General features: G+C 37.1%; 1 protein-coding gene across 1 annotated transcript in view; it reads right to left on the bottom strand.

The window, feature by feature from the left end:
* Positions 1-743: 743 nt before the first annotated feature.
* LOC115244722 overlaps positions 744-17,157 on the bottom strand; it is a 23,928-nt gene continuing 7,514 nt past the window's right edge. Inside the window, exons 6-16 of the mRNA XM_029822636.1 lie at positions 14,514-14,782; positions 13,961-14,056; positions 12,215-12,558; positions 11,195-11,560; positions 10,166-10,703; positions 9,176-9,273; positions 4,114-4,266; positions 3,582-3,693; positions 2,867-3,231; positions 2,470-2,681; positions 744-2,178 (exon numbers count right to left, since the gene is read on the bottom strand). Of these exons, the coding sequence (XP_029678496.1) occupies positions 2,022-2,178; positions 2,470-2,681; positions 2,867-3,231; positions 3,582-3,693; positions 4,114-4,266; positions 9,176-9,273; positions 10,166-10,703; positions 11,195-11,560; positions 12,215-12,558; positions 13,961-14,056; positions 14,514-14,782 (2,710 nt within the window). The 3' untranslated portion in view covers positions 744-2,021. The remainder of the gene's footprint in view (positions 2,179-2,469; positions 2,682-2,866; positions 3,232-3,581; positions 3,694-4,113; positions 4,267-9,175; positions 9,274-10,165; positions 10,704-11,194; positions 11,561-12,214; positions 12,559-13,960; positions 14,057-14,513; positions 14,783-17,157) is intronic.

The raw sequence follows: 17,157 nt of genomic DNA, 5'->3' as shown, positions 1-17,157 counted from the left end.
TTTGCGAAAAAACAATGTGCCAAAAAGAATTCATTTTTCTCATAACACACGCAAGGATTAGAGATTTATGTAGGATTGATGATAAGTGGTATACGTTAAAATGCATGAAATAGGAGTGCTATTCTGTATATGCTACGAAGATTGTCGGTGTCGTTATGTATTTTCGCGCAGCTTTTCTACGGTATATTATACCTGCGCAGATATCGATAATTGTCGGTAGCATGTACATAATAGCGCTCCAGTTCTCTTAAGTAATTTTTTTAAATTCATCTAGAAATCAAGCAGAGAAAGAGAGAGAGATTAAAAAATTGAAATTATTTTCAAATTGCTACAATTTTTACATATACGTTTTAACGCACGAGTATTCTCATTCTATTATTTAAAATAGATCTATTCTGTATCATAAATAATTTTTTTATTGTTACGTATTAGAGGGATAAGAACCGGTGATCTAAGAAACGAAGTTAACTATAGCTTTTAGATTCGTTAAAATTTATTTCGACTACATTTGAAAAATCCTGCGTGTGTGGATGAGATCGTATGAGATCGATATGCAAAAATAACACGTGATGCAAGAACCGAATAATCCATATGAAGATGAATCATTTTTGATAGCGAATTCGAAAGCTCTGTTTTCGAATAATAGCGTAAAAACGAGTAAACTCTCCGTGAACGGTGCGTTCGATCAAATATTTCTATATTCGATTAAGTTTTCATAATTGCTCTAGATATGAACTAATCGGTTTTTTTTTTTCTTTTCATACTAGATCATTTATTTGGATATGTAACGCGTTTTTCATTCTCGACGGTCATTGCACTTTACGTCTCCACCGGAGGTTTACCTACCTACCTACCTACCTATATCTACTTCCCACTTTCCCTTACAGACGCGTTGCGTTATTCAAGAAAGTACATTGACTTTCTTTGTCGCTCGTGATAGATAAAAACTGGTTTACCGTCTCACTAATATCTTGTATATCCGAGTCAGATGGAACGACGAATTTATACGTGAAGAATTTATGAAATCAATAACTGATAGTTTCTATTAGCGGATCTAGAGATCTACTGAAGCAAGAATATACACATCCGAATAATTGTGGAATTATCGGAATCTAGGAATGGATTCAAAGTTGTTGTTCCATATGCAATATTAAATTGATACGATTTTACAAAATATTAACATCACATCAACGCACGCATGAACGACTTATAATGGACGACCGGAACGAAGCGCTCTTTAAACCTTATATGGAATCTCGATACTCTGCAATAATATGATATAAATCTTCGTTATATGTACAACAGAGAAAGGATCCGCTTTCGCTAATGATACGCTATTATTTATAAAGGCGAATAATCGAATACACTCGTAGACACATGCATGTCGCGGGACATATTGTGAGCTAAGGGGCCGAGCGAATACAGACGAGCAGGAGATAGAAACGGAGAATCTCTTGGATACAAACGAAGGATCGTTGCTCTGTTCGCTTACGCGCGATACGCACATACGCAAATCTCCACTTCCACGTGGTTAATGACGAAGCTGTAAAAATTCTTGGAAATTCACAGGAAAGAGATATGTGCTACTTTCCTTTTATCATGAGAACGATTCCACTGTTATCAAAGTTGATCGTTACAACGTCTTTCAGAGTTCTCGAGCATATGCACCACGATCTCTAACGCAATTATTCTTCTAATCTTGAGAATCTTTTCTTCAAAGAAGGGTTTCCTTTAATATCCACTTTTTGAAAAAAAATTTTTTTTTTTTATTTTCTCGAAGAAGCTTTCACACATTTCCTTTTTCAATGGAGATTCTTTTTTCTCATCTGCCGCGAAGAAAGTTTCAGTTTGTATTCTTCCTTTCATCTTCGGTTCTTTTGTCTCTTTTTTTTAAAGAAGATTTTTCTCATTTCTTCTTCTTTTTCTCTTTTTGTTTCTTCGCGTCTCTAAAGTTGTTCGTGGTGTTTCGCTCCGTTCGGAGTTTCATTTCCGACGAGACTGCGTAGTCTCGTAGCGAAAGATTATTTTCTTACAAGGGCAACCAGACCGCGATTCAAATGCGTTAACTTTGGTTTCATGAACAATTTCGTTGGAGTTGAAGAGGACTGCTGATGATTTCGATTTGCCGTCTGCTGCATACTTTGCTGCTTCTTCTTCAATGATTCTTGCTTGGCACCTCTGTTGTTTTTTTGTTTTTTGCACAAACGAATTTATTATTTTAATATCTTGTTTTTTAGTTGTCATAATTTTTATATTATCTCAATAATTTTTAATTAAAATTTCGTTAATTAAAAAAAGGTACTTAAAAATAACATTTTTCACTAATTTATTTGCAGATACTTTTTGTTAAATATGTAAACAATTTCGGTAAGAAAACTTAAATCTCAAATAAATTGGTGAACTCAATATACTGTTTTTGTAATTGAATGTAATAAGTTCTTGCATTATAAATATTTTAAAAGCACTCACAAGTATCGAGTGAGATCCTCCACGTCAACGAGCATCGAATCTTGTTCCATGTGCAAATCGTCTCTCCTCAAAAGACCTTCAACGAGCGCTTCATTCAAGGCAGCAATTCTTGCGTGTAAATCATTCGCCACTACTTGCAGTTGCGCGACATTTAATTCCGTGAGAAGAACTCGGGACAACCTGCGTCTGTCTTCTCCCAATTGAACACCGACCTGGAAAAGATGCAAGATTCAAGAGTTAATTAAATGTGAACGACAAAGCTAGTAATTAAAAAGTAAGCAGATGGAGTAATTGAATCTCTCGAATATATGATTTTTTCTCTCTTCGGAATTTTTATAAATGAAATTCTACTTTATTTAGACGATTAATAATTAATAACTTAGAGCTCTTTACTAACTTTTTCCAAACTGCATCGCACCATCTCGGTGATGGGGCTCTGCTTCAGCCTCTGCCTTTCCACTTCCATTTGCATGTGTGCCATCTCCTTTGCCTGTGCCAGAGCCATTCGCGCTTCGGTCTGTAGTCTAGCTTGCCGCGCGAAAAAGTCCGCCTCGTCGACCGGCGGCGTGGAATTCGCGCCCGCGTCGAGTCTCAGAGAAGGAAGACTCAACACCTGCGGCCTCATCGGCGCATATTGCTTCCCGCCGAGCTGCTTCGAACCGAGAGACGTGGGTGTGGATCCGGGAGATGCGTCGTTTTCCGAGCCCGGGGACTCTGTGTCCGACGATGTCTCGTTCATGAAGCAGATCTGGAGGTTCATTCCTGCACAAAATAAATGTACTCTCATGATTCATCGTTTAGTATTTTAATTGGACGGAAATGTGATGAAAAATAATTGAATTATTTACCGATTGTTTTTGATTCAACGATTATTATATCAGTATTTTAATAAGAAATATAAAGTATATAAGCTATGTGTGCGAATAGAAATGAACATGACAAAAATAACATTTTCGCGTATACTATTTATTAATAGTTCGTGCAATAGACTATTACTATTACGAAGTTAAAAGTTAATTATTTACATTCGCATATTCGTGCATTCATTCGTTTAATTATTATTTAATACCATATCTCGTAAGAGAAAAAATAAAATTCAGATCTATACGAACCACTCTGGAGACGCGATTGAAGACTTGGCTTTCGTCCACGTTCGGCGCGCAAATCTTCGGCGTCAGGTCCCATCGCGAGTCTCCTTCTGATTTCCTCACGATCGTTTCGTCGCTGCAAACACAAAAAAGGATGGATAGTATATTAATCTTACATCTCTCTTGTGCATATATGTAGATGAGATCATAAATCATGATAATTGCTAAATACTTTACGTGAATATATATAATATTTTATGCTGACTAATACACGCGTATAAAGAGTTAAAAAATTCTTGAAAAAAAAAAATATGAAAGAGATCTATGCATAATATTCAAACACAAAGAATGACCTTGTATCCAGATATAAGACGCGCAACGAATCTAAAGTTGGCGAACATTTAGCAGCGAACATAAAGTATTTAAAGATTCAGAAGAGAAAGATTATATGAATACGTTGTTATGAATAAATAATAGAATTAATATTTCTCGATATTATATTACGCGATTACATATCGTTTCTGTTCTCGACAAATTTTCACGAATCAATTCGCACCTGCAGATTCCCATCAGATTCGCCACGTACAACCCTGTCAAACCGTGCAATCAGATCTTCTCTTTCGCTCTCCTTCGTTTCTTCCGATTGTTCGACTGCTACAATCGATTCTGGAGGTTTATCCGTTTCCGCGATAATTTTTTTATCATCATCCTGACGCCACACACACACACACAAATTAACACTTTTCACTTTTATAATGTAATATATACGATGAGGCAATAACGACATTATTTTGCCCTCTTGCGAAGGGCGACAGACTTTCACGGATTTGTAAAGGAAATGCATATTTATCGAACACATGTTATGATAGTTATAGAGACAATATCTTTTCAGAATCGCGTAAAACGCTAACAAAAATAATTTGTAATATCAATGTTAGAGAGAGAATTATTTGTGAGAACAATCTAAATTATATATATTTTAATTAATTCAATCTACTATATAAATTATATATCTACGTCTTATATAAAGATGCAATTTTGATTATAGATATTTCGCAGCTCAATGTACAGAGTATACTAAAGATGTCCACACACACACACACACAGACAGCATCCTCATGCTTGAGTTTAATTACAGATTGTTTGACAAATAGAGCAAGGCAATTTGCGATTACGGCAGGGGAACTTGCTTCTACGCTAAAAATCTGTTTGTTCATTAACGCCACGATTTCCGTGACCCACTTTCACGCCTGCGTCGGTCCGGAACCGTACCGAATCGTATAGTTCGTCGACCTTCCTGTCGGAACGACAATATTAGTAGGTGATTATCTGAATCGGTCGAATTATTAAATCTGGCGCATCCAAGCTTGACACCACACTAATAGTAATAATGCAACTGTTTATTCTCCGCACGTGTATCGGTCGCGTGCAAACAAAACATGCATGAGAAGACGCGGTTGAGAATAGTGACGTTTTCTTACATTTGCAATTTTGACATATTTTTTATCCCATCTGTTTTTGATTTCTATCACATCCGTTTGAATATAATTGAAAATGTTACATTTTTTAAACATCGTTGTTTCCACACTTGTTCTGACTCATAGAACAGTTTGTATCAACATGTCTTGCGTTGGAATGTATATGACGACATTTCCGCTTTTTAGAGTATCGAAATTAAGCATGCTGCAATAATCATTCGCTGCTATACAACGATAGTATGAAAAAAAAAAAAAAAAAACTGTAGTAACTGCTGTCAATAAAATATAATGGTTAAATAAGATCAGAATACGATGGGAGAATATTTCAATAGCAAAATATTATTGCTCTGGATCATTTTTTGAATCTTGAGACAATTGAATTTATAAATTATTTCGCAACTGCTCATGTGTGTGACCTCATTGTTGGAATATATTAAATAAAGTTTTAGCGTGTCTCCTCGACTATCATAACATTTTTCCGAAAAATTATCAGCGAAATCATTTTTGCTCTTTGAATCAATATTATCGTGTCATTCAACAAAATGCAATGTATCTTTGGTTTTGCACTATTTTTTATTGTTTTATTCATTAGATAAAAAATAAATTCAATAAAAAATAAAGAATGATATTATATTAGTCGAAATGAAATGACGATGTAACTTAGATGTTTTCTCCTGTATCGCTTGAAGAATATTAACCTAAATAAGGTTCGGGAAAAAAGTCGAAATGCCAAGCTAAGAATAGCTTCGTGGATTTCGTGCACTTGTATCTCTTTGTGTCTAAGTTACATCGGATTTTTGCGCGTCGCGAATCGATACACTGTCGCCCTTCGTCCTTCGCGATGCGCGCTTCCCTTACAAAATCGAGATCGTTGTCGTAAGTGAACGTGTAGAGATCCGCGACGAATCTTGAGTCCTTCTTGTAGTGCTTGCGCGACTTGTTGCTACTGCCCATGATCGCGCACCACCTTGTTGTTTTTATCGAAATTTTTTAAGAATCCGTCGAATAAAATTCTTTCCCTCAAGCAATCTTATCTACAGAGTTCACAGACTCGTCTAGATTTCCTCATCCAATTTCTTATACTATTTCGTTCCTTGCACTTCATGAAATCGCTTTCTCGCTATCGCGCATAGACCCGAGTGATCTAGAAAGGAAGTCGTCGGACTTGGTCGAGATCAAGGTTGTTGAGGTGCAGCTAATCCCGAAGACAAGTCACGAGACGATTTGTTTGCGCGCGCGCGCGGGACGAAGACGGTACAAGACTGCAAAGCGAGTCGAGCGAAATCCTTCGTTAAGGTTTGCTGGCCGCGAAGGAGGTGCTCAATGGTGATGGCGATGATGGTGGTAGTGGTGGCGGTCGTGGAGGTGGCCCTGTCTACCGAGGCCTAGCACCTAGGAAGGCTTCTCACAGAGACCCTCGGTGAAAGTGCTGGACAAGAATGTGTTGGCTGCTCGTATGTGTTGGCTCGGCCGCGTTACCGAGTTCGCGCTCGTGCAATTCGCTTCATCTCGCGGAAAATGGGTGGAGAATCGCATCCGATGCTGCGCTCGATTGATAGTTTACAATATCTCTTGGAATAAATGATCTGATAGCGAAATACGTTCTTGTAGTCTCGTGTTCGGTGAATCTCATTCGAAAGTAAAATTTCCAGACGCAAGGAAGTTGGTATATGATATATATATATCATCTCGTTATCTCCGTTTTTGCATCGTATTTCGATTTGTGTAGCATTGTATTGCATTGTATACCGTTGTCATTCATAGTATTAAAGTTAGTACGCTCGGTAACTCGATAACTTTGCAATCTGATAACTTGACAAAAGTGAACGCTACGATACGAAACTAAAAGCGCACTTTTTTGAAAAGTTATACTTGGAAATACAAAAGAGTGAGGCTATACTTTGCAGCAAAAATATGCGAAACGTAAAGTCTCACCGGTCGAACCTTCTTCTTTTGCATAGAAAAATATTAAGGATTAAAGACACGACAAAAAGACACTGTTCATGCGAGGATCTAACTTAAATATTGATTTGCGAGAAAGTAGCGCGTAAATCAATTTCTAAATATTTTACGAAAACATTTTTATCTCGTTCCAATCTGCTGTGTATTCTCATACATATTCTCCTTCTCACAGAAACAGCGTAGATAATTGTGTATTTCGCTAAAGATAATTAGAGACATACAAAATAGAAAGTTATACATTCAATTGGCACAATTCTATTATGTCGTATTGTGTGCTGGAAAGTCTAAAGAGTGATCTGACGCACGCAGAGACGCTTCAAATTTAATGCGCTACGCAAGCTGCAACGTCGACTGCGTCGCGTGGTTGCAACAAAAGATCGTTAAATCATCTTCGGGGTCGTGCGTAAAGCGTTTCGGTTGACCGATCATGCGTTACTTCTGACCTACGCGCGATTCAGCGTTCGGTGCACGATCCTCTCAATTTAAACGAGCGAAGATCGAAAGTCGTTGTATATCGGAAAAATAATGTGACGTGTGGACAAAGCGCATATTTTTCTCGCAATGAATATTGAAAAAGTAATATATCTGCATGCGGGCAGAGCTTGGTTATTTATACTTCATCGCTCCATGTACTTCGTCACTTGAAATCATTGAACGTGCGTGTCAGGGTTTATCAATCGCGCGATATAAACCATTACGCCTGTCGATATTAATAATCAGAATCTCTTCTTTATTTTTAATCATTCTTGATACTTGGCAAGTTTTTTTTTTCATAGTTTCGATAAATTACAAAAATTATTGTAAGTAGAAAGATGAGTTTTCGTAGATTGAGCTAGGAGAGCAATTTTGTTAAAACTAAAATCGTTAGAATATTTAAAACTCGAGATGATTCTTTGTATATCTTGTTACACGTATGTTCTCGTATCAGAGACCTACATACGCATCCGCCCACAATACATACATAGATGCCTCCGCAAAATGCATTCAATTTCGCAGACGCGAAACTTTCGACATGCAGAATTGGCGCTTTATCCGCTGTTTGCCAAACATTCAAGAGTCAGCGGTAACTAAGGTAGGATATCGGAATACGTCAAGTAGAATACATGTGAATGAACCGAAGACTTTCATTGACCCGAGAAATTGAATTAATAAGCATTAATTTAAGCACTTATTTCTGTATAAAAAAAAAAAAAACAGAAGGAGAGAGGAAATATTGAAAATCGATAAAATCGCATATGGAATTATGTATGAGGAAAGGTGAATTAATGGATAAAAATATACACAGAGTCGCGCGCGATTAAGATCACGTCTCAAGAGATTAAGAGATTTAATTCCTAACAATCTTTATGAATGATAATTATTATTCGCGTAAAAAAAAGCGGGCAGAGCTTGGTTATTTATACTTCATCGCTCCATGTACTTCGTCACTTGAAATCATCGAACGTGCGTGTCAGGGTTTATCAATCGCGCGATATAAACCATTACGCCTGTCGATATTAATAATCAGAATCTCTTCTTTATTTTTAATCATTCTTGATACTTGGCAAGTTTTTTTTTTCATAGTTTCGATAAATTACAAAAATTATTGTAAGTAGAAAGATGAGTTTTCGTAGATTGAGCTAGGAGAGCAATTTTGTTAAAACTAAAATCGTTAGAATATTTAAAACTCGAGATGATTCTTTGTATATCTTGTTACACGTATGTTCTCGTATCAGAGACCTACATACGCATCCGCCCACAATACATACATAGATGCCTCCGCAAAATGCATTCAATTTCGCAGACGCGAAACTTTCGACATGCAGAATTGGCGCTTTATCCGCTGTTTGCCAAACATTCAAGAGTCAGCGGTAACTAAGGTAGGATATCGGAATACGTCAAGTAGAATACATGTGAATGAACCGAAGACTTTCATTGACCCGAGAAATTGAATTAATAAGCATTAATTTAAGCACTTATTTCTGTATAAAAAAAAAAAAAACAGAAGGAGAGAGGAAATATTGAAAATCGATAAAATCGCATATGGAATTATGTATGGAAAGGTGAATTAATGGATAAAAATATACACAGAGTCGCGCGCGATTAAGATCACGTCTCAAGAGATTAAGAGATTTAATTCCTAACAATCTTTATGAATGATAATTATTATTCGCGTAAAAAAAATTGTTAGTTACTCACCCGACGTTCCTCCTCGCGAGCAGCTCTGAGATGCGACTCGATCGCGTCGAGATCGATCTTTGGCATTGCCGTCTCGATGTTGTAAACGTCGAAGCCGCCTGTAACAGTGCGCGAGCGCTAAACGTGAGAACCTTTTGCGTCGAGGAAGGCATGACCGAAACAGTCGAACGGAAATTGAAGGAGTGTCGGAGCATCGTGTGCACGCGGAATCTCGAGTGGTCAGCCTAAAATTTACGATTTATCTCGTTCGACTAATATATTTTTCGAAAAAAAGGCAATCAAAGAGTATATGTATGTTCGTTACATAGTATAATACCCCAAACCTATCGTTATGATTTTCATCATCGATTTCTTGATTTGATATCAATTTTATAGATTCCTAATTTAGAAGATGTATGAGCGTGTGTGAATTAAGAGGAGACAATTCTATTACGCTAAATTCAAGGCAATTTTATTTTAGTGTAAGCTTACTTTGAAATTTAACACACTGAGGTATATTAATATTGAAAACCATAAACTTGTGGCATCGCAAAAAAATACTTACTAACTAAGAAAATAGCCTTTTCAAAGCACTTGCATAACTGTACGTAATAATTATGTGTAATTCGTTGGATACGCCGATAATGCACTAGTAATTATTTTTCCAATTAAGTGAAAAACGTAGTTAATTACCGTAAAATGTGCCGTAAAGTAAATTGCGTACATTCGTTAGAAAGAGCATACATATGTAAAAAAATATACGGAATACATTATAAAGAAATATATTCACGTTTATGAATCTATCATAAACGTGAATATATTCTGGAGAAAGAAATAATAATACTTAATATTTAAAAACAACAATTATAGTAAAGAGAGGAGAAAACATTAGTCCGTGTGATGAACAATAATATTAATAAAAAGAGAGACGATAACAACAATAATATAAAAATAAAATAAAAAATGAAATAATAGAATAGATAACAAAGTGTCATGTATCGATGTATTCACCTGATCCGTTATCGATGTCGGCCCTGCGTTTATCGATACGTCTCTGAGAATTAGAATTTCGCGATTGTTGCTGCTGTTGCTGTTGTTGACGGCGCTTGGCCTGATTCTTGACCATCTTCTCCTTCTTCCGGGCGTCCGCGCTAGACGCCTCCGGAAGCTCGCGATCTAGTAGCTTGTTGGTATCCTCTATATGATCCTTGATGACCGAGGTGGATCGCGACTGACCGCCACGGATGCTCTCGATCGACTCCATCGCGACTACGTCCGGCACCGGCTGGGCGTACTTCTCGAAGTCGACGCCGATGTCACGACCGATGCTCGACAACAGATCGATTTCCTCCAGCTTTGTATAGGTCGGTCGCTCCTCGGCGAAGCCCTCAGAGTAGTCGCTGTTGCTCTCCGACTCGTCGTCGTCGGCCGAGCCGCCCGCCGACGTCGTCGTCACCGGCTGACGATTGCCTATTTTGGACGGGTCTAAGTGAGGCAACTCCTTTGCCTCGCGTATCAGGTCGATGTGCTCCACCGCGACGTCCTCTGTCTGCTGAGATCGTTTACGTATTTAATCGACCGTACACGAGAGTTAGACGGACGCGAAATAGCTTGCACAGAGATATTGTGTGGATATTTTATGATAATGTGAAGTGTATAGATGATAATTAATTGTATAGATGAATAATATAGTTAGCATGAATTATTGGAATTAACAGAAAAGTCGGGATATATTTAACTTGTGTCAGATCATTAATGAATAAATATATATGTTGTTAAACGCGCACGAAATTAGTTGTTATTATAATAATTAGGTATTAATTGTAATTAAGCAATAAAGAATAATGATCAAATCTAGATATTAATTAAAATCAAAACACAAATTAGATATTATCAAATATTATTTACAGTCAAAACTATAGATTAAATGAGATCATCTCTTTTCAGATATCTTGTTTTTGCTGCAAATTTTTAATTGTTTCAAGATTCATTTTGAAGATGACAAATCGTCATCACAAAAAACCGCCAATCTGAACTCACCTCGCTGATCTCGCTGGTCTTTCCGGAATCCAGGATTTCCTCGATTTCGGGAAACTGCAGACTCTCGTTCACGCTGGTCGTCAGTTCCACCAGTTCGACCTGGACGGGTATCTCCCTTTCACGGTTGTTCTCGAGGATCGCCCGCGATAGTTCGGGCGTGCGCTCGCTTACCTGGTCGGCCAGACCCTCCTCCCGTTCGTCCAGGAGCGTCAGGTGGGTCTCCGCCTCGACGATGCCGTTCACGACGACCTCCTCCGGTTCTGGCGATTGTGCCTTCTTCTCGGACCTAGAGACCTCCACGCTCTTCACGTAGTTGATGCACTTTTCCGAAGGCGGCACCACCGACTCGTACAGAGAGGTCACAGTCTGGAACGCGAGAGAGACGAGAGCGGCGATGATGATGTCACGCGAGAATACTCTCGTAGGAGTATACCCGATTATTTTTACACGTTGATAACTCGCGCCGGCTGCTCTCGTCCGGTTTTGTCAGTGACAAGTTTGACTTGCTCATAGAACGAATTCGCGGGATTGCCATGACAGATGAGAATTTCGCAAATCGAATTGGTCTAATCTCTTTGCTGACGATCAACGCCAACGCAACGGGATCAAACGTCCTTAACTCGATGAGTAGAGATAAATCGATCATTCATCATTTACATACATTTTCTTCAGAGTTTTAAAATATTTAATATTAAAATACTTGAAGATGAAACAATACAAATATATTAATCAAATATATTAATCAAATATATTAATTATTAATAACAATATTAATCGACAAAAAGATAATTTTTAAAACAATATTTTTGGAATATTTTATTATTTTGCAAAAAGAAAAGAAAAGTTTGACATAAAATTAAACTTCATAACAATGTATGCACATGTCGCATCGTCAAATAATTGCCGTTTATATCTACAAACTTTTGAATTTATAGTACTTTCGTCTACATCTACTTTATGACATTAAAATTTAATTCCGAGCCACTAATACAGTGTAATCCATTCCAAATGCTCGATTACCTGTATATTAAACTTGGGCTTCTCGTAAAAGATCTTGCGGTCGTTGCGCTGGCCGCAGAGGTGATTAATGCTGTCGTCGACGTTGTTGTTGTACTCGTTGCCGTTCTCCTGGGCTACTTCGCGGTGATGGACACTGTAGAGGGGCGGATAGTCGGAGCAGCTGTCGTGCTCGTCCTCGGTCAGGTCGGTATCCGATAGCAAAGAAGGCGCCAGATGCTGGAAACCGGGGTAGTTGGGGTTGACGATGCCGCGGCAGCCCGCAGGCAGATTCCCTTCCTCGGACCAGTCGGACCACTCGGAAGGCGTCAGTTCGCGCGACGAGTTCTCGTGCGAAGAGTTACGTCCTGAAACATTTCACAGTTGCGCTTGTCTCAATATTGGCCGGATAATTGGACGTCGCTGCATTAGATGATTCATGACTCATCGTCATGATTAGCCTGACTCGTGCGCTTGTAAAAAGCGTTCGCGATCGCTTCACGCGATCCAGTCGCGAGATCCTCAATAACTTGACAAGTATATACAACTCATCGTATTCGTATAGTATGAATAAATCATCTAGCTTAATTAATTGATTAATAGAGTGTCTTTTGCATGCTTTTGCTATTTCTCGATCTTGGAAAATTCTCGGTGCCCCATGATTAACTTGTTACTAGGTAGGTATTGTTGATTGTCATTGGACAGATCAGTGATACCACTATAAGATTTATAAGATCTTTGATTTTATACGTGATTACTTGCATAAAGACTCGGCTGCATAGATTCTTGGCTTTACAGGCCATCATTTGCTTATGGATCTTTGGTTTTATGGGACAGATTATTATATGACTGAGGCTACGGTGCTGTTCGAATATTATTATAGATTAATATAAGAGATTTTTTTCTTGATTTTATATAAATTCTTTTGAAGATTGTTAAATAATAAATTCTATAAATTATTGTTTTTTAGACATACAATTTATATACTAAATTTAAATTTATAAATTAAATTTTTATCTATGCATCCTTTACACATTGTAGAATATTAATTCCATATATTAATTCTACAAATTTTTATAGATAATTGATTCCATGATTGATATCATATTCTGCTCTTACAGATAATTTTCGGAGTTAGCGTTAATCGTAGATTTTAAATCTTTGATAAACAATGGTTATTCTAAATTCAAATTTTGCGCGACAAACTAATTATCACGTAAGCTAATTATCAACCCAATAACTGCGGATAACTTTGATTCAACTAAAAATTCCTGCTCTTTACGGATGATGGTTAATGTCAAGGATGCACGCGCGCGTTATTAATGGCATTTAGCGGAAAATATCGAAGTTCGCTCCTGCAATGAAACCTTCAAACGCCATTGCTTTCCAATAAAATCTTGAGCATCAGCATAGCGTGGTACTTAAAACATGCGTGTCTGAAAAGTAGGCCAATCTATTGTTCGATGGACGCGGAGATCTATATTAAATATTAATGGATCTAACGATACAGATGTACATCCATTCATTACTCAGAGATTTCTCGAATGACTTTAAATGTATTCAAAAATATGTACGTTTATTTTATTATTTTGTTTTTCTAGAACTTCTCTGCATTTTATCAATCTTTTTTCTCATTTTCGTAGCTTTTCATGAATTATATGTGATTTACTCGTATTGTAAGAGAAACTGTGTTATATATATGTATCCTTTCAAGATGATTAAATCATATGAGATATGATATATGAAATAATTCAGAACGAAGGAGCTCACCTTCGTAATCGGTGAGGCTCTCGACGGAGCTGCTCCTTCGTATCCTCGACTCGGTCAGATTGTTGTTTACATTGGCGGATTGCTCTTCGATCGTGCCTAACAATATAGATCTCTTACTTATATAAAGTATTTTTTTTTTTTTTTCGTCTTTCTAGATCCTCTTTATCGATTCTCTTTCTTTGAATTTATTTCAGAGGTTTTTTACATTTCTCTAATATGATTAAATTGCACAAGAGAATATATCAGATACGTTATTAGCGTGAACGACATACTACTCTATCATTCAAATTGCTTCATGCTTAAATAAATAATCGATGCAAAAATATAAATGACATAAATATTAATACAAGATATAATTAAAAATATCTTATTGAGAGCGTAAGATAAAAATAACTCCAACAGACACAATAAGCCAATATTCTACTATCTTCTAAAAAAATTCTTCAAATATTTTTATAAAGCACAAAAGACACATCTGAAGGATAATTATTTTTTTGCTTTTTATTTCGGATCGATATATAGTATATATATATATTTGTAGAACAACACTCACCCTCGTAGTCGGCGAGGCTTTCGACGGAGCTGTTTCTCTGTATTCTTGACGCGGTAAGATTATTGTTGACGTTGGTGGACTGTGGATTACTTTGCTGGACGTTGTCGCGCGCGATTGCCAGGGAGGACCACGTGGTGGTGTCTTCGGCCAGCCGAAAGTCCGCCGACTCGTCGACCGGGTAGTTCGGCGCGACCGGCTCCCGGGTCGCGTTCTCGTTGCGATCGCCGCCGATCTCGCCGGCACCGATCGACTCGTGCCTGCGAAGCTGGCTGTGGAGCGAGACCGAGAAATGAGTCCAGGTGGATCGATACTACCGTTGCCGTTAGGTATATAACACTTGGGTCCGCCGAGGCGGTATAGGCGGCAGCACGCCTACGAGACCGCCGTCGATCAGACGTTTATATTTAGCGCCTACTTGTAACTAGGAACTGATCAGACAACTTTGTCACAGTCGGATAAATATTATATAGTACATAATTGATATGCATAATTTGTATATGATACAACCGTTATGTATATGATATAACCGTTTCATTTGGATATTTGTTTATTATATTGCAAGACATGGAGAATCAAAATATCAAAGGGAGGCAGATGCTTATAAATGCTTATAAATGAGGATATTATTAATAAATGCTAACTAAAATTAATAACTTACAGTAATAATACCGAGATAGTCGGAGATAGGTCATTTTTCCCCTTTAATTGCCCCCCCCCCCCGCTTTAGTTGTTAAAATTATTACCTGTTATTAACTGTTTAATAATTTCTTAAACGATATACTTGAAAATAAAAAAAAAATTATTTTAAAAAGCAATTTGTATTTTTTGTGTAATTTTTTTTTTTTTATTGTGAAGGAAAAGCTATTATTGCAATTCTTCTCAGATTTTAGTAAGAAGATACCCAGACAGCACAAGGATGTCCTTAGGACGTCCAAAGGGCATCCAGGACATACATGTAGGATATCCTGAGGATATCCTATTTTAATCCTCGGATCTCCTCTGGATGTCCTGAGGAAGAGTAAATGATAGCCGTACACTAGCCTCTGGAGAATCCAGGGAGATCCTGTGGAACATCTTAAGGATTTCTATAGGATATGTTAGGGATATTTTTCATACGTTAAAAGGAACAAATTCTAAAATTTAAATATAAATTAAGATTGCGTTCTGTTATTTACTGCCAATACTAAAAATCTAATACTAAAAATAGTTCACGTTCTTTAATATTTGAGGTTTTCGTGCTGTACATGAATATTTTAGGTTTGGCTTCCGGGTTTGAGTCGTGTAATATTTTCAAAACAATCCAATATCTGAATTCCCTATGTTGGGATTGCATCAGAAATTGAACTGATAAAAAATAATTATATTTTTAATTTCCTGTTAGTTGCTCTTTGCAAGCTTTATATAATTCTCATGACCAAATCTCAAATACGAGTTTGCGCGTCGCATAGCGGTAAACAAACGAACTAGCGGTTGAATACTATTTTTTGTAAAGTTTTTGGAATGTTGCGCATAGTAACATTTCTCATAAATTATTAAATAAATAATAATTTTGAATATGTGAAAATGTGCGCATCAAATTCAATTATTAATATTAAACGAAATTAATGTTAACAGTTAATTGCACATGTATATGTCCTCTGGAAATCCAAAGGACATTCAATATAATAGACAGGGCAGGTATCCTACAGACATCCAGGGGTTATCCAATGGACATTTATAGGACATTAATACTTATTACAATACTTAAAATTTCTAAATTATATTAAATAGCCTACATAACCGAAAGTAATCATGTATGCATATTAAATTTTCATAAAATATATTTATAATAATATCTTAAAACATCCTACAAATATCCTGAACCATCCTGGACATATTCAGGATGATCCTGAGGACGTTTTGTGCTGTCTGGGTATGTATCAAATCATATTTAATTCCTAAGTACTTTTTCTGGAGTTGAAAAAAAGATCGAATTAATTGAACATTTAATGCTAATCAAATTAATTGTTGTAAAGAATATAGATTTGATAAAAACAAAATGTATTGATAAAAACTGTGCGAAACCGACCATTGATCATACAATGAGCATTAAAATTAACACTTAAAACACGTTATGTAATATGGAAAAAGAAATCGGTGAGGCAACTTTTCGCAATCCTTTCCTTTCATGTCCCTTTTCAGGTTTTCGATTAGGTGATCATTATCTCCGCACGTGATCACCCGGTCGTCAATTAACCCCCATTCGTGCGCTCGCCGAGGATATCATCTCATCAAGGTACTTACTTATTGTTCAGTCCTCCGGGATGCAACGGCACCGAGATCGAGATAGATTCCCTGAGCCGCATATCGATTCCTCGTCTAAAAAAGAATACGAACGGCCAGTTAATTCACCGTTCTTCGAGATGAAAGGAGTCTTGCATGCATCACTAGCACTAATTTTCTCTATCTCGAGGAAGAGAGAGAGAGAGAGAGAGAGAGACACGTCAGAATTCGTATATTTTCAATCAAATGTATTTCTCGTAACCTTGCGGACGTAACCTTCAAGCGTGACAGTTTCAGCATCTTTGGCTTACGAGACAATACGGCATTTTTATCACGGCTTTTTCACGGTCGCTAGAACGCGCGAGAGAATGCCAGCGCCAAT

The sequence above is a fragment of the Formica exsecta genome, unplaced genomic scaffold (genome assembly GCF_003651465.1).
Source record: "Formica exsecta isolate Colony F162 unplaced genomic scaffold, ASM365146v1 scaffold83, whole genome shotgun sequence".
NCBI classification, from domain to species: domain Eukaryota; kingdom Metazoa; phylum Arthropoda; class Insecta; order Hymenoptera; family Formicidae; genus Formica; species Formica exsecta.
This window is presented reverse-complemented; position numbering and strand designations above follow the sequence as displayed.